The sequence below is a fragment of the Carassius auratus genome, unplaced genomic scaffold, assembly GCF_003368295.1.
Source record: "Carassius auratus strain Wakin unplaced genomic scaffold, ASM336829v1 scaf_tig00000441, whole genome shotgun sequence".
NCBI lineage: Eukaryota > Metazoa > Chordata > Actinopteri > Cypriniformes > Cyprinidae > Carassius > Carassius auratus.
This window is the reverse complement of record NW_020523300.1, coordinates 233,854-260,811: the sequence shown is the minus strand read 5'-3', so window position 1 is coordinate 260,811 and position 26,958 is coordinate 233,854. Positions and strand designations below refer to the sequence as shown.

Below are 26,958 nucleotides of genomic sequence, written 5' to 3'. Positions count from 1 at the left end.
CTACCATCTTCAATAAACCTTTTCTGATTGCCTGCATTTGCTTCCTCCTCTTTTACGAGCCGTCACAATATATATATATATATATATATATATATATATATATATATATATAGTACAGACCAAAAGTTTGGAAACATTACTATTTTTAATGTTTTTGAAAGAAGTTTCTTCTGTTCATCAAGCCTGCATTTATTTTATCAAAAATACAGAAAAAAATGTAATATTGTGATATATTATTACAATTTAAAATAATTGTTTTTAAATGTATTATACTTTAAATTATCATTTATTTCTGTGATGCAAAGCTGAATTTTTAGGATCATTATCACGTGATCCTTTAGAAATTATTCTAATATGATGATTCAATATCAAAGTTGGAAAAAGTTCTGTTGCTTAATATATTTTTCAGAACGTCTTACTTTTTTAGGATACTTTGATGAATAAAAAGTAAAAAAAAGTAAAAAAAAAAAAAAAAAGCTATGTTTTTTAAAATATAAATATTTAGTAATAACAATATACACTACTGGTCAGTAATTTGGGGTCAGTCTTTTTTTTTTTTTTTTTATAAAATCAATAATTTTTTCAGCAAGGATGTGTTAAATTGATAAAAAAAAGTGATAGTAAAGAAAATATATTATTAGAATATATATAATTAGAATTTGTTTTATTTTATTTTTTTGTATAAATGCAGTTCTTTTTAACCTCATAATAAATCAGAATATTAGAATGATTTCTAAATGATCATGTGATAGACTGGATGTTACATGTGACACTGAAGGCTGGAGTAATGATGCTGAAAAATCAGCTTTGCATCACAGGAACAAATTATTTTTTTAAAGTATATTCAAATAGAAAACTATTATTTTAACTTGTAATAATATTTCACAATATTACTGTTTTTTTTTTCTGTATTTTTGATCAAATAAATGCAGGCTTGATGAGCAGAAGAAAGCTCTTTCAAAAACATTAAAAATAGTAATGTTTCCAAACTTTATATACAGTATATATATATATATATATATATATATATATATATATATATATATATATATATATATATATATATATATACATACACCTAAGTTGGTACTTTTGACAGAGCTTTATGATATTGTAGACTTACAAGAATATGTCCTACCAGTGAGAAGTACCTGATGTTTCTAATGGATTTTTGTCCTAAGTCTGTTGGAGGTAAAAATTTGCTGGACAAGAAAAGTTTTAAAGATTTAAGCCCACTTTATCAGAGGGTTTTCATCTTCAACCACTTGCTTTGTATTTTTTTTTATTTTTATCAATTTATCAGAATCATAAAGGGACATTATTCACAAGCAGGACCAGACACTCATGTAATTTGTGCACAAATGTTTTATTAACTAAACGCTTACACACATAACTAATCTAAATCTAAAACTCATACATCGGGAAGGGGAAATGAGATTTGATGGATGAAACCATCAGGAAAACCAGAGAATGAAGCTATAGCAGGTTCTTACTTACGTCATACCAACCCTTAGGTATTTATGCACATGCACACTCTTCAAAAATGTGTGGAGGACACGCAAAAATACAGGTGCAGGAACGATTCTCTATAGGTCTAGTGAGATTGCTGGCCAGTCAAGCACACCAAAACCATGGTCATTTAACCAACTTTTGATGCTTTTGGCAGTGTGGGCAGGTGCCAAATCCTGCTGGAAAATGAAATTAGCATCTTCAAAAAGCTGGTCAGCAGAAGGAAGCATGAAGTGCTCCAAAATGTCTCGGTAAATGGGTGCAGTGTGACTTTGGTTTTCAAAAAACACAATGGACCAACACCAGCAGATGACATTGCACCCCAAATCATCACAGACTGTTGAAACTTAACACTGGACTTCAAGCAACTTGGGCTATGAGCTTCTCCACCCTTCCTCCAGATTCTAGGACCTTGGTTTCAAAACGAAATACAAAACTTGCTCTCATCTGAAAAGAGGACTTTTCAGTTGTAAAGGAAGAGGTTACAAATCCCTGACATGACAGGTATTGCATTGGTGTGAAGGCAACAGTGATGTGCACTTAAGGCTGAATGGTCTTTTGTGGCTTTAAATATAAATTATTATATTGGATTGTGTGTTAATTTTAAATGAGTTCAAGTTTGAGTAGAGGTGTAACTGAGTAGTGTTTCTTCTACAGAGGGGCTTAACTAGGAATAATTTCCCAGACCAATGTGCCTTAAGCCTGAACAGAAGAAAAGTGCTTTAGCCCACAGGGTTTTACATTCATTCATGCCTTTTCCACATCCAGCTGCTCCGTATAAGAGGAAAGGTACTGGGTTTGGCTACATCTGGAACAGGGACTTCTGCAGTCTAGACGGCATCCTCTGCATATATCTGTTGAAAGGTTTTGCATGCAGGGAAAATCATTTCCAAATTTTAGTTAAATTAACAAACACAAATAGCTCCAAATAGCAACACTGCTGTGCCTTATAAATTGGTGTCAACACAACAAACCCCAAAATGCTGGTTATAAAAACATTGTAATGTTATTTACAGATTCCTTCAGCACTTTATACTGGAAGTGAGTCAGTGGTAGTGGGAGACAACTCCTTTGTGGCGACGAAACAAAGCATTTTGGTTGGAGCCGACAGTTGCAGGGAGACGCAAAGAACAGACACTTAAGTGTATTTGTTTTGGGTATAACTTCCCTTGTCGTGGTCATGTTATAATCTCTGTTTCCTGTGGTTTGTATGATAGCAGAGGCTCAGAGCCCCCTAGCTTCATGGGGAACTGTCATCAGCTCCATTTCTTCAGAGGGCTGTGCTCCATCCACACGCAACTGGCAAAAAAAATATGCAGATGGAGACTGCAATGCCAAGATTATCTAGGGACATAAATGACCAGACACAATATCGGGTTTGAATCTTCATGTCTGCATTTTCAGATTACCAAATCCTTGTTATCACTGAAAATATAAATAAGTTATTAATTAACTCATTGGGATTTACTGTAAATTCTGCTTCTAAACAACCTGAAAGTTTTAGGAATTTGAATACATTACTAATAAAATGTATGACATAAATTAAGATGAAATATTTTAGATCCTGCACTATTTTTGGGTCACTAATAAAAGCAATAATGTGAACTCACTTGTACATGCAATAAAAATAAAAAAGCTATTATTTTTTTTTGGTATCTACAGGTCTGTAAAGTAACAATTACATACTTGGAACCTTTCTATTGCACAGAATGTTCTTTAAAATTGGAAAGAATGGATCACTGAAAGTTTGAAGTTGGGGAACCTGTACTTTCTATCACTAAAGCACAAGATGAATACTTTCACTCAACTTTTCACTCAAATTGTTATACTGCTAATATAATTCAAAATGAAAGCACACTTTTATAATCACAGTTTATGCTATCATCAATGCTATTTGGCAGGTCTTTTAATTTGGTATACAAATTAATTGTGCTTCAAATTAATAATTTCCTCAAAGGACAAAGTCAAGAATAAATAATTTAAATCATATTGTAGAAAATTATTTCAGCCAGACATTGTGGTATTAACAAGCAAAATAACAAAAATTAACAAAGATGATTGATCCTTACAATATTTTTGGACTACCATTAAAATCATGTTGGTTCAATAATTTTCCCTTAACACTGTAAATTGAAGAAACATTTTCTGCATGAGCTTCCCTGTGCTCCCCTCAGTGTCGGAAGACACAATGTGCTGTCACACATCTGCCAAAGGGGGTTTCTCTTCCTGTGTTAGCTAGCTTTAATGCCAACAGAACAGGTCAGGAAAAATTACCACAACCTGTCAGACCTCATTTACTCAAAGTCAAGGAGCTATGAGACCCCTCACCTCCCAGACCCTCAGTTTCATGTTACAACACCCTAAACTAAAACTAAATCAGATCTCAGCCTCATGAATGAAACCAATGGCTGTCTTGTTGGGTAATAAATTATCCTAGCTGCTTTTGACTCTTTTTGGGATCTATGTATTTAAAGGGGGGGGGGGTGAAATGCTCGTTTTCACTCAATATCCTGTTAATCTTGAGTACCTATAGAGTAGTACTGCATCCTTCATAACTCCAAAAAGTCTTTAGTTTTATTATATTCATAAGAGAAAGATAGTCTGTACCGATTTTTCCCGGAAAAACACGACCGGCTGGAGGCGTGACGTGTGGGCGGAGCTAAAGAATCACGAGCGCCAGTAGGCTTTTGCGTTGAGAGCATTTGGAAGCTGTGACACCGTGAGGAAACCAAACCAAACCAAAACCAACCAAAACAAACCATGGCTAACATTCAGATTCAGCGTATATTTATGATCCAGAATCAGATCCAGAGGCTGAAATTTAACAAGAGCAGCATCAGCAACAACGTCTCTATGTGGTATGTACTGAAACTGTATATATTTGCTTAGCGGTTTTGGAAAATGCAAGTAGTTCCACTTTGTCGTCTTTTTTTAAAGCTGTACATGTGGAAAGTGCAGTTTGATGACAACATCGCATGTTGTTTACTTGATGTGCTTACGCGCCGATAGCTAAGTTAACAACACGGAGATATTTGAAGCAGTTTTACTCATGCAGTTTGATGACAACATCGCATGTTGTTACTTGATGTGCTTACACGCCGATAGCTAAGTTAATAACACAGAGATATTTGAAGCAGTTTTACTCACCGCATGCGGTTCCAACACACGATCGTGACCCTTTTTCGTTGGGACTGCATTATCCTTAAGAAATAAACGATGTGCAAATCCGGCGTCAAATTGGACCTTGTTTGTAAAACAAGCATCTTCGAAATGCAGGGGAACAAACACAAACACTTGCACAACTCCGTTGATGCTCTGTAAAAATAAACTCCATCCACTGTCCCTTAATGCTGTTTCTCTTTTGGTAATCTGTGCAGGGTTGTCTTGCCCTGGCAACCAAAAACACACTCCTTTTGTGACATTTCCCGACGCTCTCGCTCTGATCAGTGAAGTCTGTTGTGCTCTCAGTGCTGTGCTATACGGGAGTGTATGCTCTTCCGGCAGACGTGCCCTCAGGACCCATATAAGGAAATTCCGCTCCATCTAACGTCACACAGAGCCATACTCGAAAAAAACTTTCTGAAACTTGTGACAAACCGGAAGGAGTAATTTTGGAACAGAAATACTCCTTCAAATGTACAACTTAATTTTTGAAACTTTGTCCATGTTTAGCATGGGAATCCAACTCTTTAACAGTGTAAAAAACTCAATATAAATGAAATAGCATTTCACCCCCCCTTTAAGAGAAAGCATATTTTTCTTTTTTCTTTTGGCAGGCATGTTCTATTTATTATTTTATGTACAAGTTCAGTGTTTTAAGAAATAACAAATACCTATTATAGATAAAAAAAAAAAAAAAAAAAAATGTGGACATTAGAAAAAAAATTATTTGGACGTTTAACAAAATGTCCATTTCGAAATACTATAGAGCAGGAGTTCTTAATCCTTGTCCTCCCGATTTTACAATGAGGGCTACATTCATAAATCGTACCTTATTGTTGTGGAAATACAAACAAGAAGACAGAAGTCAATGAGCACAGTTCTGAAAATAGGGTATGGCTAGCCATGCAATATTGTTCAACACCTGTGCTGATACAGAGCGTTATCACACAGCTAGTGTGAAATAGCATTTTTTTTGCACAGTTTGAGTGACCAGACAATATCCCTCTAATCACAGTCATGCTGATTTCATTCTTTCGCTCAGTACCAAAAACTCATGACCATGAAGAGGGTTGGAATGTAAATCAACAACAACTGGTAGATTGAGGGCTTCACCTTCATGCTTAGCTCTCCAGCCTAGGGATGCAACAATACAATTTTTCAGATCTGAATCTGATCTGATCAAGAAAATTCTGAATATCGGACGATTCTATCACTGCATGATAAAAGGAATTTCCGGGTTAAATCTGACATGGAAAATTTCAGTAAAACTTAAGGTGTACGACCCATATACAAAAATTTCCCTGGCAAATGTGCTGTGTCCCGTACATGATAATACACTTGAGATACACAGCGATTTCCAGATACAGGATATTTCTGATTGCTCACACTTGACATGTTCAGAGATTTTCAGTACACCAGCCCTCATGAAAATTAAACATGTTTTTTTTTTTTTTTTATCATAGTAAAAGTGTATATAGGCTACTGTTTTTTGGCAGATTGCCTGCCATTTGTATGACGACAGTTTTAATACAAATAGGCTACCATTTTAAGCTATGGTTAGTGTACCATGGTTAATTTATGGTTAACATGGTGAGTACAATAATCATGCTTTTTTGGTTTCATCTGTACCATAGTTAATGTTGTAATCATGGGAGCAAGCGCTCTCGTTTTTTTTCGGGGTGTTTATTGGTTAAAAATTTAGCGCCAATCTTTTAAAGGGACAGTAAGTAGGAATTACTCCCATCTAGTGGTGAAATTGTATTTTGCATTCAAACTAATTTTGCTCTCCAGCGCCTCGCTTTTTCAAATGCGCGTTGCATCTACGGTAGGCGATATGTACCAAAAAGCTTTGACAGGATGTCTTCTAATAGCACTTCGTCGAGTTTTCCTTCAGGTGAACAGGTGTGTTATTTCAAACAAACTGCAACATGACAACTAACAAACGAATGTTACAGTATGAACTACTGACTGTGGAAAACATGAAATATTGTAATTAGTAGTTATGTCTTCTTTATTCGTTATATTTTCTGAATTATATGCATTGTTAGATATAAAAAAAAATATTATAATATAGATTGTAACACTGACTTACCTGTCGAGAAGAAAACTGGCCACTTCAGCGTCTCTTTTGAAATCTTTGTCCAGCATTAGCTCTTTCCACCTAGAAAAAGCTTCCCCGACATTAACTCTTGTTTTCTGTAATCTACGGTCACGTTTCCTTTTACGTTCTATTTTTGACTGTTTTGGCGACTATGTTTTCTTCTCCTGTGGCGCGGCAAATGTATGGTCCATAATAAGAATGCAATCCAGAATTTTAAACTTGCCGTTGCAGTTTCAAGCGCCTCTCACTGCTCTGCACCTGCGTTTCTGGTTCTGACCGAAAACACGCTGTGGAAACGCGTTGGCTTAGTACTTTTTGTCCCTCTCTGCTATTATAGTTTTGCAAGATGGCGGAACTACATGGAAGCCTCCGTCGACCTACCCGTCCCATGTATATAAAGATAATAAATTCTTCATTTACAAGGATTAGTTTAAACATTGGCATAGGTATTTGTACACCATTGAGGGCATATTTATGAATAAAAATATTGATTTTAGATAATAAAATACCTAAAAAGTTACTTATTGTCCCTTTAAATCTGTAGTAGGCTGGTTTAAATTAATCTGAACTGAAGGAATCTAAAGGAGTCTTTTCAACAGAATTGCAAAATTTGAGTGAGATTAATAAAATAAAATACACACTATTTGCGGTAGTGCTGTATCTCAGGGTTTATTGTGGTTTGGTAATAGAGTTAATGAACAGTAATATCACTGTACTGACATTACGGCCTCACATTTAGAGCTGATTTACACAAGACTCGTAATTCTTGACGGCCATGGGCAAAGAATAAAATATTTTCAGAATCAACTGATTGTTGTATATATGAAACCATTTTGAAAAACGTTTTCAAGAAAATAACATTAAAAGTTGTTTTCATGTTGTAATATTTTTAGTCTGTATTTCTAGCATGACATTGTTTCAATACGTTTATTCCCACTTTAACTGTACTTCGGTGTTGAGCGTGCATATTAGATTATAAGATTTACATCAGATTAAAGTTAGTATAAATACATAAAACCATTTAAATATCAAGTTTATCTGAACATAAAATAAAAATTTGTTCAATGTTGTATCATGTCTTTCGAACTGTATTTCTAGCCCGGTGTTGTTTCAGGCCATTTGCTCCCGCTTCAGCGGCCTTTAGTCAGTGCACGGTCAAAGCATCCAGAGAGATTTATATCAGAAGTAAGAAAGAATTTACAGAAACATTTTAATTAAGCTATTTATCAAAGCTTAATGTTTAGTGTTGTAATGGATATATTTGAGTGGGTTTATGTTTTGTCTTGACTTCTTGGTAAACTGCTAACTGGTACTTAGCAAATGCTACCCAAATTTAAAAAAGTTAGCTTGTAGTAAAATATACGTTTATTAAATAATGTTAGTTTAGCTAGCGTGCTTTAGTTGTTAACATATTTCCCCAATGGCAAATCTGCAGAGACATTCTGCTCATCTGATTTCAGAGGCTTCAAAACACTGCAGCTGACAGCCTTGGAGGAGAAATGGTGTGTCTTAATTTCTTAATATATCATCATTTTCAAAGTGCAGTATAATTTTCACTTCCTTTGTTTGTGTCAGTGCTCTAGTTTTAATGTGTAGAAATCTACAATGTATTTTGTTTATTATGGTGAGTTTTAAAATTATGTTTTAATGTATATATATATATATATATATATATATATATATATATATATATATATATATATATATATATATATATATACACTATTTTTAGGTCAGATAGCAAATACTGCCGTTCTTCTGGAAAACTGCTGGTCTTTAAAGAGCAGTCATCAATCAGGTAACTTGAACACAGAAAGAGTTTTTGAATACTATTCAATTACTAAAGTAATCTTATATTTTATTCAGACTTTGACTTTCATTTTTTTTTCAAGTAATTAAATACGTTTTTATTTTAACAAAGTTTAGCAGAAACATTTTCAGATAATCCAACCAATTAGCATCAGAGAAAGTCTATATATCGCTGCTTTTCTCACCTCCGTTTCCAGATGACAGAAGGCAAAATATGCCTATTCTCTCTAATATATGTACATATGTGACCTCGTGAATTGCTGTATGGTTCAGCTAACAAAATAGCCACCTGTTTTCATTACATTTATGTTATCATGTTGCGCTTAATCATTCTAACTTGTGTTTAAACTGTGAAAACTACAATGTATTTAGAGAAAGTATGTTTTATTATATTTTTACAGGGTCCTCTATTCCCAGATCCAACTATTTATCAGAAGGACTGTGAAAATATAAACCCTTTGAACCACCAGTGACAGTTACCACATGATAAATAGAAAGGACATGGTAGAGGATGATAGGGGTATTTTTGATTTTTCACTAAAATTAGCCTGCTGTACACAGTTTCACACATACAGCTATGGTCAAAAGTTTACATCACATTGCAGAATAAATAAAGTTGTATACACTTTTTTTTAGGGGCCAAGCACCAAAGCAGTCACCTAATAAAATTGTTGGCGTTCTTCTTCTTCTTCCGTTTCTTCTTCTGCTATTGAGTCTTTGGCAGCCCATAGAACCGCTTGAGGGAAAGTTGTGAAATTTGGCACACTGATAGAGGACAGTCTCAACATTAACCATAGCAAATTTGGAGTCTCTAACTCAAACTCTCTAGTGCCACTACTTGTCCAAAATTTCAATTTTGGAACTTTTGAACCATAAGGTTTTTTACTTTTCCTATCTTGTCCTAGACAGTTTGTCTGATTCTCACCGCAGACTGGTGCAGATCACCTTCAGACCACCTTCAGACCATGCTGGCAAAAAGTTATGGAATTCAAGTTGATTCTTCAAACTGTTCTTGAATAACGCACAAACAGCAGGCAAAAATGGTTATGAGGCTATATCTCCGAGACGGTTTGGTCTATTGAGGCCAAACTTGGTGTGTGTCATAACAAGCATGACTGGAGACTACCTGCAGTGTTTCAGCATATTTTTGCAAATAACTTCTGAATGGTTTGGCCAAAGATCACAAAACTTTTCTAAACTCTCTTTAAACTCTCAGTCAAATGTCACCAAATTTTCCCATGTCAGCAATTTTGGATTTTGTAGTAAAATGCTATATTTTACAAACAAATTAATGTATCTTCACGAAACTTGGTATGGGTCATCAGCAGGATGCCCTGAAGGAGCCTGATAAGTTTCAAGCCAGTGCCACCTAGTGGTAAAATGGAATATCCATATGCTTATAACTATGGGTGTGGTCGACTTATTTTCACAGTAGTCACCTTTGTAGACTCCTGAATCCTTGCTGAGTCCAGCAGTACCAAACATGCCAGGTTGTCTTATGCTTTGTGCAACATTGCATTTTAGCTCTTATAAATAACCAAAATGTTGATAGTAAGTGGCACATGTAAACAAAGTTTCTGTTATCATATATAAATATGTTTATAACACCAAAACAAAATGTGATATTTTTATGAAATTTAATGAATTTTGCCTAAATCAAATAATTTCATCTTTAGACCATGCTGACAAAAATTTATAGATGTTGTGTTGATATATAAAAAATGATTCTTGTTTAGCGCATCAGCGAATTTGCTGGAAAGATGCCAAACTGCATCTGAGGCTGTATTTCTGCTTATTTTTGACATATTAACATCTAACTTTGTATATGCCATTGTCACTTGACACTGACCTATTTATTTATTTTTTTCAGCCGTTTTGTCTAAAATCACCATAAAATGGATTCAATTACTAATTTCTGCAGTTGGTCGGATGCTACCTGCCATGCTTAGATTCAAATTTTGCCTTTGCTGTGCTTGGCCCCATAATTGCTGCTTGCAGCTATATTTTTATTTAGCATTATTTAGGAGTTCAAAAAAGTAAAAACTTTATTGTTCGAAAATTATTAGCATAAACATGAGTGAAATTTTGGACAAGTTGTGGTGCTAGAGAGTTAGAGTTAGAGACTACAAATTTGCTATGGTTAATGTTGAGACTGTCCTCTATCAGTGTGCCAAATTTCACAACTTTCCCGCAATCGGTTCTATGGGCTGTCATTGTCTCAATAGCAGAAGAAGAAATGGAAGAAGAAAAAAAGAACGCCAACGATTTAAAAAAGGTGCCTATACTTCGGTGCTTGGCCCTTAAAAACTTGTAATATAACTTTATTTATTCTGCAATGTGATGTAAACTTTTAACCTCAGCTGTATGTATTAAACAGTGAGTACAGCAGGCTAACTTTAGTGAAATATCAATACCCCTATCATCCTCTGCCATGTCCTGACTGACTTGATGAAGCCATTTAATTTAACAAATGTTTACATTTAGTCTACTTGTCAGACTTATAGCTGATTAAATAAAAATAAATAGTGTTTTTTTGTTCTTTGTCCTAAACAGTTTTAAATGCCCATCTTTTGCATATTTGAACCCTTTCCAGCAATGAATGTATGATTTCAGATCCATATTTTTACACTGATGGCAACTGAAGATTTGACAATTAAAGTCATTCATTGATTCTCAAGAAAGCAACAAAAATAATAGAGACACACGGTGTAAACTACTAGAATTGGATAATCAGTTAAAACTTTACTTTTTTTTTTTTTTTTTTTAAATAAGCATACAAAAAGTACTTTATGTAGCTTCTGAAGGGCAGTACTAAATGAACAAAACAAGAAAAATGTACTCATCATACTTTTCAAAATGTACACCCCCAACTCTTAATCCATTGTGTTTCCTTCTAGATTATCAGTGAATAATGTTTTCGAATTTTATAATAGTTGTATATGAGTCTTTCATTTTTGTTTAGAGTGAAGAGATGAATCTCAAATTTATAAGTCATTGTTGGATAGAAGCCAAAGATGCTGGAAAACCAAAGAATTTACGCACTTGGAGGCAGTTGGACTGCTCTGGACCAAAACATAAAAACAGCTGTGGATCATCCAGTGTAAGTAAACTTTTTTTTATAAATTATTCATTTACATTTTTCTAAAATCAGTACATGTAAATATCTATTATGTAAAAGTGCTTAGGGGCAAGGGGCAGGCAATGGAGAGTAAGCATGGACCAGGGTACCAGGGTGGAATGGATGGAGGGAGGAGCCAGGGAGGACCCCGGAGCAGGAGGAGCCAGATGGTGCTCCAGAGACCAGCCAGGATGATGACCCATGGTGGAGTCGATGGTGGGAGGAGCCATGGTGGAGGAGGAGCCGACAACACCAGGGGGCCGACTGACGGAGACTGCACTGGTGGATGAGGAGCCCAAGATTGAGCAAAGCAGCTTTAGGGCCAGGTTGATGCTTAGGAACCGGAGGGCTGAGGTGGAGCAGAAAGCTCAGACAACCAAGGCAGAGCAGGGCACTGGAAGGCCGCTGTGGAGCCAGAGTGTCTGAGGATGGAGGTGGAGCCCGAGGGAAGGAGGAGCCTAACAGAGCTGGAGGGATGTAGCTACAAGGCGAAGCCAGAGGAATGGAGTCCCGAGGTGGCGGATGGTCGAGGTGGAGCCGGAGGGACGAGGGAACCCGGTGGAGCTGGTGGGATCCTGGGTCACGGTGGAGATGAGGGAGCTAAGAGCCAAGGTGGAACTGATGGGTTGGAGGTCCGAGGTGGAGTCCAGGGCAGTGGAGTCATGCCAAGGCAGAGCTGGAGACTGGAACTTCCAAGGCGGACCAGAGCGCCCAGATGGCGCTGACTGAGGGTGAGCCGAAGGCTTGACAGGCACCAGAGGAGATGGAGCAGAGAAACTGACTGGTCTAGAAGAAGGTGGGAGAGGGAGGCTGTGAGGGAACCAGCAAAGACACAGGAGATCTAGGGCTGTGCGGAACCAGCAGAGACATAGAAGAACTGGGAGTTACTTCCCCAAACCAGTCTATTAAATCAATTTAAAAAATGTCTAATAAGTTCCTCTGTATACGGTCCAGTGACCAGTTGTAGCTCACCCTCAGCAGCAGGAGTGTGGGCAGGGTCTCCATCCAAGCCCTCGATCTCCATCAGTAATCCCAAGATGCACAGTGTTGCCGGCTCACACATCTGGTCAGTCACTCTCTCGAGTCCAAGCTCAGGTGCAATGATTGGCTCTGTTGTTTGAATAGCACTGGTTCTTTAATGAAAAAGTCCCTAGTATGGTCCTCCAGCAAACGGTCAAAGTTCTCCAGGGAGGGGGGAAAGCAAAAAAAAAAATGAAAGAAAAATGCAGCTAAACTCACTTTTTCAGTCCGTTATTCTTATTTGTTTTGTTTTGGGTGTGCAAAGGAAGCGCACGACGAAGAAGATAACAAATAAGGCTTTTTAATAATACATGGAAGGAAAAAAGGGCACATCCAAACACAAATCCAAATCAGGGTATCATACATCAATAGCGGACAAACGGGAACTAAACAGACAGGGTATTTAAACAAAAGGAAAGCAATGAGAAGAAAGGGAACAGGTAGGGATTAATCAATTAACTAAACTAGGAACGGAACGTGACCAAATGGGGAAAACACAAAAGGAACAGAAGTCCATGAATGTGACAAGTGCCAGAGATGCAGAATATGCGAGTGTGTGACTGTCTGATTGAAAGAGCAATAATCACTTTCTTGACTTTGCAGTGTCCATTGCAAATTTATTCATTATTGTGTTTGTCTTTTGGTTAGTGTAATTTTTTTAATTGTTTCTTTTTTTATTATTATTATTTTATCAGCTTAATGATTGAAGTGTCTGTGTTTGCAAGAGATTTAAAATCTTTTTCTCAATCTAAATGCTGCTGCAGTCCTGCTGAGTTTGTTTAATAATATTTGCAGTCCTGTTAAATTTTTGTAGAATTTTTGCAGAAAAATAAAAAGTTAGTTTTGTTGATGGCTTTCTGTGTTTGTGACTTTGTTGACGGTTTTAAAGCGCATATGATGCATTTTTGTGTAGATGGCCCATAGTATTTAAAACATATAGTGTGTACAGTAATTTATAGATGTTTAATAAGAAATTAGAGGCCGTTTATAGAGATTTAATTGCTTTTACCCTGGATTTTGCAGAGACATTTTTGGCCATGTCTCGGAGTTTATCATGTTAGTGAGTGGAAAACTGACTGGAAAACTGCTACACACAAAAAAAGTTTGTTTCTGTCAGTGTCATGAAAAGCCAGGGCAAATACATGGATACTGCCGGAAATGCTCTTGGTTACTGACATACAGTATCCTTGGTTTCCTGAGATGAAGGAACAAGACATTGCTATGGGAATTACCTTTTTCTCCAAATACTCCTAAAGCCTTATTGAATCACACCAGTGAAACTGGCCAATGGCGTTAAAGCACGCAAAATATCAGGGGCTCCCACGCTATGTAAAGCAGCGCTTGTATGCCATCCATTCAGAATCTTGCCTGAAGTGCCTTTCATTCTAAAATCATGACATAGGTGAATAAGAGCAACAAGAGCAATGTCTGGTTGCCTCATCTCAGGGAACCAAGATTATGTGAGTAACCGAGAGCATTCCCTTTTGATTTGGTCACTCTACATTGCTATGGGAACGTATAAAATCACAGCGATGGAGCCTGGCTCGACTAAGTATGTCAAGTTTCACAAACGGAACCGTAATGAGAACGGCAATGATATTGATATTATCACAGCCCAGGTCTAAAGGACCTAGTCGAAACCATGTAAAAGTCAATGTGGGTGCAGCAACTAGATGATTATATGTTTACATACTACATGATGTATACAACATACTTGAAACCACTGAGGCAAGCAGCTGAGATCATAACTAATGCTTAGTAGGCAATGACAGCATGTGTGAGGCAAGCAACGACACATATAGGTTATAAAACCTCACAAAAGTGTTTGGTGACGACCAGCAATGCTACCATATAAATTAATTGAATAGATATGCCATTTTCCCAGTACCATGAGGATGCGAGTCCACGGGTTAAGTGGGCCCGAGCCTCTAAAGGACATTTCATGCCCTAAGAGCCATAAGCAAAAGCATTTGCACCTTGGGACAAGCACTTCCTGGATGGAGAGGAGGGATCTGCCCACCGAAGAAGGTTTCTCCCCAGCTGCAGCGGTCTCATATGTAGAAGCCCTTGTTTCCACACTGTCGAGACGGCTGCCATCATGACATCTTTTTGGTACCAGAAAATAGCGACTGTAGAAGCCGCTCTCATGGTCTGCTAGGGGCACGGTCTCTAAAGTGCATTTTGTGAGGAGGTTACATATTTCCTCTCGCAGAACTGAGGCATTCCGCTCCCGTACATTGGACATCAACACGTCATTGAAATGGGGTGGCCTGCAAAAGAACTCAAGCATGTAGCCGTTAATTATTGATTTCTTAACTCACTATGATACATCCTGACAGTGCCTGCCATGCTTCTGTGAACTGTGACAGTGGGCGAGGCGGAATGCACACCGTTAGGGATAACTTGCTGTAGGGGGGCGGGGAGTTTAATACCACACAAGTGTGAGATTGAGTCATGGGGGAGAGGGGAATGAGAAGATGAGTTTTGTATGTTTTTCAATTTATTGCACTGCAGAGTGGAACGATCAAACACAACATGACAATTGCTCTCGCCACTTGAAACAGGCAGGGGGTGTGGTGAACATGCACAGCGGAGCGAGCAGACTTTTTCAGTGGCTCATCTGGGCGCTGGGTGCATATTTCCTCCTCCAAGAGACAGCATCAGGAATGCAGCTTTGATTCCAGTGCTGGTGGCCTTCCGTCTCTGTCAGGGCTGTGTCTCTGGCCCTTTGAGCTTTGGTGCTTTGGCCAAGGCTGTCTTGGTCTCACTGCCAACCCATGTTCACCCTGAACAGGAGGCATGCTTTGGCAGGAAGTGGATAATAGACTTTGATTATTTCTGCGCACTCTGTGCGAAGCACTCTGAGAATGTCTCTACCGTTTTTCAGAATCCTTTAACTTGTTCAGAGTAAGCCACAGGTGACGATCTAGCACCACATGATTCCCCATGTTGCTACCAATTGTTCAAGCTATCACCTTTGAACATTTCAGGGTCCAGCCTGTCCTTATCCAGAGACTTGACCAGCTTGGCCTGATACACCTGTAGTATCACCATCATGGGCAGTTCTGAAGCTGCTTGGCCCGCCATGGAGAAAGCCTTGCCGGTGAAGTTTGCAGCGGAGAGGTAAAGTTTAGAGGGGAGAGACACATTGTTACTCACTCTCCAGTTCGAAGAGGCTGAAGGTCAGAGATGGGTAGCGATTGCTTCTTCCATGGGGTGGGGGTGGGGGAAGCTCAACATACCCCACTTGGTCAGTGCTGTCAACAGAAGATAGGAGGAAGGATCCCGGGTTGTGCACTCGACTGGTGAGTGACACATTCCACAACTTTGTTATCTTATTGTGCACCTCGGGGGAAAAGGGGTCAGGCCTCTGCGGGGTGTCATTTTGCCCGCGATTCAACTGGAGGTACCACTCGTCGAGATGGATTCTGGCTGGCTCGGCAGGAGGCTCTCACACCATTCTGAGCTCATCAACTGCCTTTGCCAGGAGGCTAAGAAGCTTGACATCATCATGATGGAGGTCCCCTGCCATGTCTCCATGGCACTTTTGTGGGGTGCAGTGTAATGCAGCGGGCTGTTAGACCACTCCTCTCTCACAGACGCTGCCACCGAAATGGCATCATCCTCCTCTTCAGTGCCCTCCATGTCACTGAAGCCGTGGCAGGGCTTGTCGGGCCAGTTCATCACCTTGGACAATGGCCACACAGAGCTTGAGAGACCGGAGGCTCATATCTCCGGAGTGAGGGCAGTCCGACCCCCCTTTTTTCATGACCCAGGCAGAAGACGAATGACTTGTGGCCATCAGAGAGTTAGACTGGCTCTGCGCAGGAGAGAAAATCATGAGTCATCTTTGTTTGCAAAGCTCACCGGAACACAGCATGGGAAGAGAAGGCATGTCCACTGCAGTGTGTAGAGCACAGTGAGTAGTCTGTTTGATAGGCTTCTTACTTCTCGTAGAAGGTTGGCTGAAGAAAAAGATTCAGAATGTACGACGTACAAGCACTGCTTTATATAGAGTGGGAGCCCCTCATATTTCATACCCTTGAACACCACTGGCCAGTTTCACTGGCATGTTTCAATAGGGCTTCAATAATATTTGGAGAAAAGGGTAATTCCCATAGCAATATACAATGACTGAATTGAAAGGGAACGTTCCATTGAAAAAAAAAAAAGAAAGAAAAGAAAAACTATATAATCATAGCGCAAGGCAAAAAATATATTATAAATTAGGCTAGTGGATAATTTAGCAACAAAAGTTATTCTAGAAAAATCATGAGGGCACAATTTCATAAAATCTAAAAAGTGAAGTGTAGGACTAAATCTGGTAAGACGTTACTAATTGCTCTTTGTATAGTTTAATTAATGAAAACAAGTAAATATAAAACAGTTTTAAAATTCAGTTACTGCATGCTCTTGGAGAGAGTTTCAGTGTCTTGACTTTCATAACTGAATGTGACACACAGTTTGAATGCTAAATGGAGGATGACAAACAGCTGCAGAAGAGAGAGGAGTTCGTGTGAACTTGAATTGAATGGCTTAAATATTCATCTGCACCTCACATTAAACTATGGAACAGCTTCAGAACACTTGGACTTGACTTGGTGCTTTATACTGTTTTTGTGCTTTCAAGGGGCTTAGCAATAATACATAATAGTATAGGCACAATATCGGATTTGGATCGGTCTCATCTGACCGATACCCGATCGGCAGAAAATGTCAGTATCTGAGCCGATACTGAGGCATCCGAGTCCAGCCTATCCTCATTCATGAAAAAGAATCCTCTATTTGGGGTAGTAACTCACTCACTACCCAGAGTAGGCAATGCATTAAGGAAAATCTTCTCAAGAGGTGAGAGTTGAAAAATTCTGGAAAGGATCCTTCATCTAGGTATCCCTCCCAGGTGAAGTGCACTTCCAAAATCTACTTAAAGTGCTCTAATTTCACTCATTAGTTTTGTATTTAATATACGAAAAATTATTATTTAGTGCTTCTGAAGATAAACTAGATAAAGATAATCTTAGTGTACTCAACTGTGCTATTTTGGGACACCATGAATATGAACCAAAATAATGTTAACATACTATAACTGTATTTAAACTATATATATTTAGTTACTTTAGTTACTTGTCGTACACCCATCTTTCATACAGAAGTGGTGATTAAAAGCATTTTTAATACAACATAGGATTTAAATAATTATATAATTGAATGAACTAACATACCTGAAATCTACCTAAAAAGAGCAGAATGCTAAATGTATATGACAATGATAAACATAAACCTAGAAACAACAAAATTCTTCAATTTGAGTATACTTATGTCTGTGTGTCTGTGTCATGTTAATCAGACTAATCACCTTATAGGCTACTTCATTTCCTCTATTTTACAACTCAATGGCTCACAAATGCACCCGTTGTAGAATCACTGCTGTCTCTTTATTAATTAATGGAATACACATGCCAGACAATGCAGAGTGAAAAATAATGCTGGATGCGCAGCAGGGCCGCTGCTGGCCAAATGGGTGCCCTAAGCAGAATACTATCATTGTGCCCCCTCCTTCAAAATAATAACAATAATAATAAAAATACTATAAGGGCTCAAAATATAACTTTAATCAAATATAAAAGTAAATAAATACATTTTATTAAATTATAGTATTTATAAATTACAATTGTAGCTGTAGACAATTACCTATGGCTATAATTTTATTAATACAGTTAATAATTAATTACTAATATGATTGATGTTATAGTCTCAAGCATTCAGAAATCCCACAAAATAAAAATAAGCGGTTTAAAACCATGGTCAATTTGGGTAAGGGTTGTGATGTCTGATGGTTGTAGCATTTCAATCACAAAAAGGTGGCTAAAAATTAAGTGGATATTTGAATTAAATATCTGGTCAATATTAAATAAGGATTTGATCATCCTGTAAGTGTAACAGAAGCAATTACCAGGCCATTGGTGCTCTTTGCAGGCATTTTTAATAAAGCAATTTCTTTTTTCTTTTTTTTTCTTTTTTGTATTAGCTACATTGTGCATTTTAACTGAGTTATTCAATGAACCCATATGATTATTATTAATTAACAAATAATTATTGCCTCATTGTTTTTATGGTGTGTCACATTTGCTTATACTGCAAATTGCCTTCATCATAAAATGTATTTTTTAATTTATATATGTTAATGTTTAGATTTTTATTTGGAGTTGGGAGCGGCGGTACTGACGCTCAGACTTGAGATTTTACTATAGTGCTATATAGTCTACATGCTGTGTATAGTGACAGAGATAAGCAAAAGTAACCTGTACCTGTTTTTTTTTTTTTTTTCAGCTTCTCCCAACCGCCTTTATCTTCCCGTGTTTTGCTTATCATCATGAGCCCACTCTCCTTTGCATCGGTTTCGGTTTCTTATAAGCAACAATAGATTGAATTAGTGCCCCCCCCTTTGTCAGCCGACGGATGGACGGCCATTCTGGACTTCTCCAGAAAGTCCAGATGGCCAATTCGCCCCTGCATATAATACAGGCAAAAAGATTTGGCAAACAATCCACTGCATATTTTTGTTTGCACTATGGAGAGCATCAAATATTTCTATTTTCAATGTGTTTTTGCAGCTCTGAACAATGCAGCTAGTCACAGACATATTTTTTGCTTTTTTAACACAATATCCAATCAAAGGTGTTTAAGTTAGAATGAAATGCTACAGTTTTATGTAGTACTTAATTAGGTTTACTTGCGAATTCTCTCATTAGTTATTATAAAGGGAAAGCTATTTGCACACCAATAGGTAGCTATATAATCCATTTAGAATTTTAGAATTCACTCTCAAAATCAAAATGGATTGGACAAAAATATGTTAAACCTAGGCTAGAGCACCCTCATTCATTTCAGAAACACCCACAGTGTTTTGATTCTGGAATGGGGCTTGTCGGTAAATGCCAATTAATTCATTATAAATAATACAATTATACTTTTTTTTAGTTTTCAATTATTTAATTAGCTGTAAATGAAGTCAGTTTAATTATTAACACAAATGTAAGAATAATTGAGTTAAGTATTTCTTTCTCATGTGACAACTGTCTAAATGTCTCACAATATTATTAATTAAGATAAAAGAACACATAATTGGTGTGTTAGAGCACCTGCATTTCCTTATAAGCCTCCAAATCAGAGTCTGACCCTGATTAACAACCTGGATATTTCCTAACTAAACTAAAAAGAACTAAAAAAAAAAAAAAAAAGAAAAAAAAAAAAAAAAAAAAGGCTATTTGTAAACCTGTAGTGGGTTTGTTCCTCTGCTATAATACTTACTTTGAGAAATACTGCAAGCGGAGTGTTACAAAAAGTGAAACGGTTCTGATGATAATACTGATAGAATATCTCATGGCAGGAAATACCTCTTAGTAGGGTTGTCCATTTGTGCCAAGGATTTTTATATTGCATAAAACACCCAAAGTAGTTTGACCAATAACATGCAGGCTTAAAATGGCCCATATGGTCACCCTAGCCTACCTCTTAGCCAATCAGACTTGAGGACCAGAAAGAAAAGAAAAAAAAAGAAAAAAATAACTGTTTTGAGTGTATATGTACAGTTATTTTTTATTTTATTGTTTTAATAGTCAATAGTGCCAGGGGATCTAAACATGCTATGTAATCAGTACATTAACAATGTTAGTTAGTAGGTCACCACTTAATCCATAATTAGGTAGAACAGTCTTTCCACCATTCTTAATACAGATACAAAACAGACTAAACCATAAAATAAGTTTTTTTTTTTTTTTTTTTTTTACGTTAAGCACAAAACCTAACAAACATATACATAATGTACATAAACACTCAAGAAAATAAAATCTATAGAATAAGAAAATGATGGCAAAAGAGAAATAAAGAAATAAGAATTTAAAAACCAATGAAATTGGAAGACATGAAAAACTGAAAACAATCAAATAAATAGTGGAATACATAAAAGAGGAATTAAGACAGAGAGCGCAGGAGTTTAAATTCGAATTTCAAAAACGATTAAATTAGAATATAATGGGATTTTCTTTTTTATATTATGACACAAAACTTTGCAAAATCAAGAAATGAGATTAATTCTGAAGCATGTGGAAATAAAATAAATAACGAAAAGCCAACAGCAGGTGCTGATACGGATTCAAATAAACAACCATAAAGATGACATTGAAATCAGAAATCGTTCCTAGCGGTCATGCCATATTTTTATTTGCAATAGCAAAAATAAACCACATAAATCTGCTTTCTAGTTGTCTACACACACACACACACACACACAAGGTCGCGCACTTGACCGACACCTTTCGCATATCCAAAACTGCTTTACATCCTCCACGTCAAATAATCCAATCCACAAAGCCACAATAATCTGAGTGAAAGCTGATAATATTGTTTTTTATAATTAAGACGTCAGTGTCCTTTCATATGCAGATATGTGAGCTAACTAAAATGAACTCAAATGTCTGGCTAGACATTTAATAGCTATAACAATTCACCGCCCATACAGTTGACGACAAAATGGTTAATATGAATAAATCAATTAGTTGATTTATATTTAACGACATATTTTAAACAACATTAATTTATGTTGAAACAAAAAATATTTGGAAATGAAAAATTAGCTAAAGTGTAACAAGATAAAAATAAATTCAATTAATGAAAGTACAAAAAATTATAATAATAATTAAATCAGCAATATCAACATAAACCATTAAAAATGATTTAGTTATAAGCTAATAATGCTAATACTACTACTACTACTACTACTAATAATAATAATAATATTAATAATAAAAAACTAACGACAATTATATTGGCATTGAATTTATAGTCAGGTTAAGTGATCTGCACTCTCCCTCTAATGAAACAGTGAAATATTTGTACAAATGATTTTATTTTAACTCGAAATGTTTATTTTAATCATAACTCGCCATCGGATCGTGCAAATTTCCAAACCTAGATTGTAGGCCTATTTGTTGTGTGACCCATGTACAAACTGTCAAGCCCGCGATGATGCAAATTATTTGATTCTTTGTTTTGGCTTAAAACAGATGCAAGATCCTGTAGCCTATTATTTCCTTTTACGTAAAAGTAGTTAGTTAAAATGTTGTTTCCAAAATGTATTTAACAAAATTGTTGCATTCTCGATTCAACAAATTATATTATGCTGTTTATAGTTCGTTTACAAGTCTTTTTTTTTTATGCAACTCACTCCTCAAATAATAGGCGTGTGTAAATGTGACAGGGAGGTGCGGCCAGATTAGCAACAACATGAGGGAAAAGTTCCACCCTCTCCAAGGAAAACAAAAGTTTGAGTTAAAATATGGTCACGACGTGCATTCAGCTGCAGCACCCATATGGATTAGCCTCATTTTCGCTTTACAAAAGATCTTAAGAGTGGATACAACATACTGGGCAATGTACTGGAAAAATGAACAAACCACATCGAAGGAAAGTCCAAGCAAGAACACTGTAAGTGTCACATGAATTGTTTAGACTTTTGAAATGTCTTATTGTGCATTTTATTTTTATTTATTTCCTGTCATATTAATGAATCCTTACGTGAATCGATATTTTTGAAAATTGTCATTAATAAAAATGACCAAAATATGTTAAACTTAAAGAACAAAATCTACTGGCAAACGGTGCTTTTTCCATAATTCACTAAACTATACGCCTATGTATTCCTCTTTATAAGCGAGAACTGAAACAGCCTTCACTTCCGAATTACGGTACCATCGTCAGCTGTGCCTCAGGCAACGCCTGTGTGCAATTAATATAAATTAAGTCATCGGGGATTTTTTTTTTTTTTTTTTTTTTTTGGTCACAGCGGCAGTTTTTATATATATATATATAGAGAGAGAGAGAGAGAGAGAGAGAGAGAGAGAGAGAGAGAGAGAGAGAGAGAGAGAAAGAGAGTTTGGAAATACTTTAAAAGGGTTTAGGGGGAAAAAAAGATAATCACTTTGGAAAGCAACATATAAGGGTAAACAAGCCCTTGAAGGCAACAGAAAACCAGTTAATATCTACCTGAGGAGTTTCACTGCATGAAATGAAGAGGATGACGCTTTGCGTTAAGAATCGCCTGTGTGTCTGCACCTCTCCTTTGCTCGCCTGTGAGGTTGTCATAGTAAAAAAGCAAGTGGCCGTTAATGGGTCGCTTGGACGCACAGGTTAAAAGCCGATAGCGCTAGCGGGCAGGCTAGACAGTTGCTCTCGTTATGCCCGCGCCCTGTGTGTGTGTGTTCAGTACTCAGCACGCCTCACACCATACAGCTGCATCAGGTTTTAAACGCAGTGGTATTAGTAATAATTATTTTACAATTTCTGGACTTGAGGACTACATACTTTTTATGTATTTATTTGTTCTAGTCAAAGACTTCTGAAAGAACACAGAAGGTCACTGACTTTATCTTAAATGACGAGGCTGAATTCTCGTTCCTAAACTAGCCAACTATTTAGTGGGCAGAATTGTGGTAGTTTATTTAGCTACGTTTTAAAATACTCGAATTTGTTTTTGTTTTTTGTTTTTTTCAGGATAAAACCCAAGAGCTGTTTGAAGAGGTATCGTGTTCGTCGACGTCTTTGTCACCCGGCTCCTCACTTCATACCATGACCGAGAAAGCCATCTGTACCAGCTGTGGCACTGAGATCATCGACAAATATCTGTTGAAGGTGCGTATTAGTTTTTTATAACAAATCTTTCAGAAGAGTGTTTCAAAATTAAATTGTCGTTCCACTCAGGGTTTCCCGAGTCCCGACTCTTATTTCATTTTTTTTTCTTTTTTCTTATCTACGCAAATGGTTCGATCGAAACCAAAAAATGTTGCTTTTACACCTCAGGTGAACGACATGTGTTGGCACGTGAGATGCCTGTCTTGCAGTGTGTGCCAAACATCTTTGGGCAGACACATCAGCTGTTACATAAAAGAGAAGGAGATATTCTGTAAATTGGACTACTTCAGGTAAAGAAAATATTATTTAGTATATATATACCCCTGCCCCCAGAAACTTATGCAAAATACTGATAGTACTGTCATGGTGTAGATGGACAACCATCAATATGCAACTTAAAATGTTGTAGTTTTCTACCAAAACACTGCATACTTTCCTAAATAAAATTTTAGGTAGACATAGACAATGTGACAATCCAACAAAAACTTGTTTACCTTTTTTAAAGATTGAAGTTCTTATCAAAGACTTTCTCTTGCAGGAAGTATGGAACGCGTTGTGCTCACTGTGGTAGGAACATCCATTCAAACGATTGGGTCCGTAGAGCAAAAGGAAACACTTACCACCTGGCTTGTTTTGCTTGCTTCTCTTGCAAGAGACAGTTGTCCACAGGAGAAGAGTTTGCCTTGGTAGATGAGAGGGTTCTGTGTCGTGTGCACTATGACTGCATGTTGGACAACCTAAAACGTGTCATGGAGAATGGTTAGATTTTGAAAATACATTGTCATGTAAATGGAAATCTAGTAAGTTTTCTCAAATGTTTAAATTGAACCCAATGTTAACTACTCCTGCATTTATTTAGCTCCTTTGGAACCAGAGCTTAAGTTTAATTCTGGACTTTGATGGACTTTGTGGTTTGCTGTAGGAAAAGGAGTGAATGCGGAGGGAGCTGTTACCTCAGATCAGGAAGTAAATCAGCCTAAACCAGCCAAGAGGGCGCGGACAAGTTTTACAGCTGACCAGCTACAGGTTAATATTGAAGTGTGTGTGTGTATATATATATATATATTTAAAATATTCTAAAAAATAAAAAACCAGGGGCAGACACTTCAACCTAGTATCCATTTACTTGCAATGGCTGCTCAATTTAGACTTTTTTTTTTTTTTTTTTTTTTTATAAATGTGCATTAAGGTAATGCAAGCCCAGTTTGCTCAGGACAACAATCCAGATGCCCAGACTTTACAAAAGTTGGCAGAAAGAACTGGTCTAAGCCGGAGGGTTATTCAGGTATCTATCTAATGAATAAAATAAATTAAATGTATTGAGATTTTATATATTTTTGTATATATCTTTTTTTATTGGTTTTATGTTGTTGTAACTTCACTCATACTACTACTATTATTATTATTATATTACTATACTAGTGTACTGTTAATACTTCATCCATCTGCCACTCAGGTTTGGTTTCAGAACTGTCGAGCTCGTCATAAGAAGCATGTTAGCCCAAACCACTCTTCAGCCACACCAGTGTCATCTCTGCAGTCCACTCGGCTTTCTCCTCCTCTAATAGATGAATATCAGTACACTGCTTTTGCCCCTGTAGACACCCCTATGCTGAGTGCGCTACACTCCTATATGGATGGTATGTTATGTGGAATATCACTATAGTCCATGCATGTGTGCACCCCCCCCCCCACTTAATGCGTTTTCATACTAGCTAAATCAAGTTTCAATAAACTTAAAATATTATTTATACATTAACTTAATTTGGTGCATATGCGGAGCAGCTCTTTATGCCTGACATTTTGAGACTAGACGTTAACTTTTCATCTTTGTAGTCCACTCTCCCTCTTCACTGGTTCTGCAGCCCCTCCTGCCCCACTCAATGACACAGCTGCCCATCAGCCATGCCTAAGATGTCCACTGCTGCTGCCACATGGTCAGGTCAGAGTCCAGAGGACAGCATGAGGAAATATTGATTCGTATACGGACTATTGAACAAGACCCATGCTACTTTCTTTCATGGGCACTTACTGAAGGATATCGGTCTTGCAATGTTTAAAGTCTTAATTGTGAAAATCCTGAAGTTTTTGTTAATATATAAATATCTATATAGTGATGGAATTAATTTAATTTATTTCTTGTATGTGATTGAGCACTTCGTTTTAAAATGACTACCTTGGAGTTATTAGTTTCTGGTTTAGTTGACAATAAAAAAAATTTTTTTTTTTTTTTTTTTTTTTTGATTGCTCTAATTGGAAGGTGAAAAAAAAACAATAAAATTGGATTTGTCTCTAGCATTGATAAAATGAAAGCTTTTGTTTTATTTAATACTGATTCTGAGAACTTTTAGTTGAATCATCCGAGGTTTGAGTTATTTTGTGATTTTGAGAGATGGCTTGAAAAACTTATAAACTTAACATTTACTGTGCTTCTCGGAACCTCATAGGAAACCATTCTAATTGAGCAATAAACTAAACTGGTTATTAAATGCTGTTTTAAATTCGATTACAAACATTGTGAATCATAAAAAAAAGTAAAGTTCAAACACAAATGTTCACGATGCATCCATAATTGTACATTTGTAAAATGTTAAATTAGATTTCTTTGTGGCATACAAAGTGTTGTTTTGTATAAGTCTTTCACTTTGACGCTGTTCATTTTTATATTTTGGTCTGATATCATGCTTAATCTTTGTACACCTCAGAGACAGTGAAATAAAAAGCAGTTTGCTAGGATATCACTATTTGAGTTATGCAGACCAAGAGCATTCCTATTTTGTATGTTTAAATAAAATGTGACATGCATGCACTGGACTGACTATGATCAAATATAGCCCAATGATTGATTGAAGTAGTCTTCTTGCAAGACCTGAGGATCTTTCTCAGCAAGTTGGTTGTGTAAAAGGCTTGTGCAGCAGATTAATTTAGTAGGCATAAGGATGATTTTATGTGCACATGTGGGTTAAACAGCAAGGTTTAACTTATCCCAAACTAAGAGCAATTTCCGTTATCTTCAGTATTATGTTATTAAAATGCTTATGATTAAAATATCTTTGTAGGGTCAAACACAAATTCAGCTGTTTTTGATTAAATCCACAAAACATATATCTTTTTTTTAAATTGGGGAGTGTGGAAGTTTTAATGCATTTCAATGGCATTTTATGAATAAGATAAATGTTTGTTAGTAAGAGATTGACCATAGCTGTGCTGCATTGTTTGACCACTTGAAAATGAAAATGTATTTAAGAATTTTGCAAAATGGACATGAGGGAAATAATTCAGGGAAATGTATTTTTTTGAATTATTTAATTTAGATCTATATAAATTGTAGTAAAAAAAAAAAAACACCACTCATAAAATAATACAAAAGTGTTGTAATCTAGGATTACAGAATGATAGCACTAGTAACTCACTACCTAAATTGCTCCAGACGTTGTTGAGCAGGACCGTTCTTTATTTCCAATTATTCTCATATGCTTCAAGAAAAGGACTTAACAATAGTTAACTATTCATTAAGCATCTATAAATCAACTGTTACAGTAGGAGATAA

The 26,958-nt window shown here is 36.6% G+C and overlaps 1 protein-coding gene across 5 annotated transcripts; it reads left to right on the top strand.

Annotated features, from left to right (window-relative positions):
- Nucleotides 1-21,912: 21,912 nt before the first annotated feature.
- Nucleotides 21,913-26,149, top strand: lhx8a (LIM homeobox 8a). 5 transcript variants are annotated; one of them, XM_026241954.1, is made up of 8 exons: nucleotides 21,913-22,205; nucleotides 23,271-23,408; nucleotides 23,577-23,698; nucleotides 23,947-24,167; nucleotides 24,331-24,434; nucleotides 24,598-24,693; nucleotides 24,865-25,048; nucleotides 25,245-26,149. In XM_026241954.1, the coding sequence occupies exons 1-8, from the start codon at nucleotides 22,005-22,007 to the stop codon at nucleotides 25,319-25,321; spliced, it is 1,143 nt and encodes a 380-aa protein (XP_026097739.1). In that variant the 5' UTR covers nucleotides 21,913-22,004; the 3' UTR covers nucleotides 25,322-26,149. The 5 variants fall into 5 exon arrangements, with proteins under 5 accessions (XP_026097739.1, XP_026097743.1, XP_026097741.1 ...); XM_026241958.1 differs by lacking the exon at nucleotides 21,913-22,205 and adding an exon at nucleotides 22,636-22,719; XM_026241956.1 differs by lacking the exon at nucleotides 21,913-22,205 and adding an exon at nucleotides 22,735-23,018.
- Nucleotides 26,150-26,958: the final 809 nt, after the last annotated feature.

What these genes read in the sequence shown, in the direction of transcription:
- lhx8a (XM_026241954.1), top strand. Translation starts at nt 22,005, where the DNA reads ATGAGGGAAAAGTTCCACCCTCTCCAAGGAAAACAAAAGTTTGAGTTA. An exon ending in TTACAGCTGACCAGCTACAG is followed by an intron (nt 24,435 to 24,597) that starts GTTAATATTGAA and finishes ATGTGCATTAAG; the next exon opens with GTAATGCAAGCCCAGTTTGC. An exon ending in GCTACACTCCTATATGGATG is followed by an intron (nt 25,049 to 25,244) that starts GTATGTTATGTG and finishes TCATCTTTGTAG; the next exon opens with TCCACTCTCCCTCTTCACTG.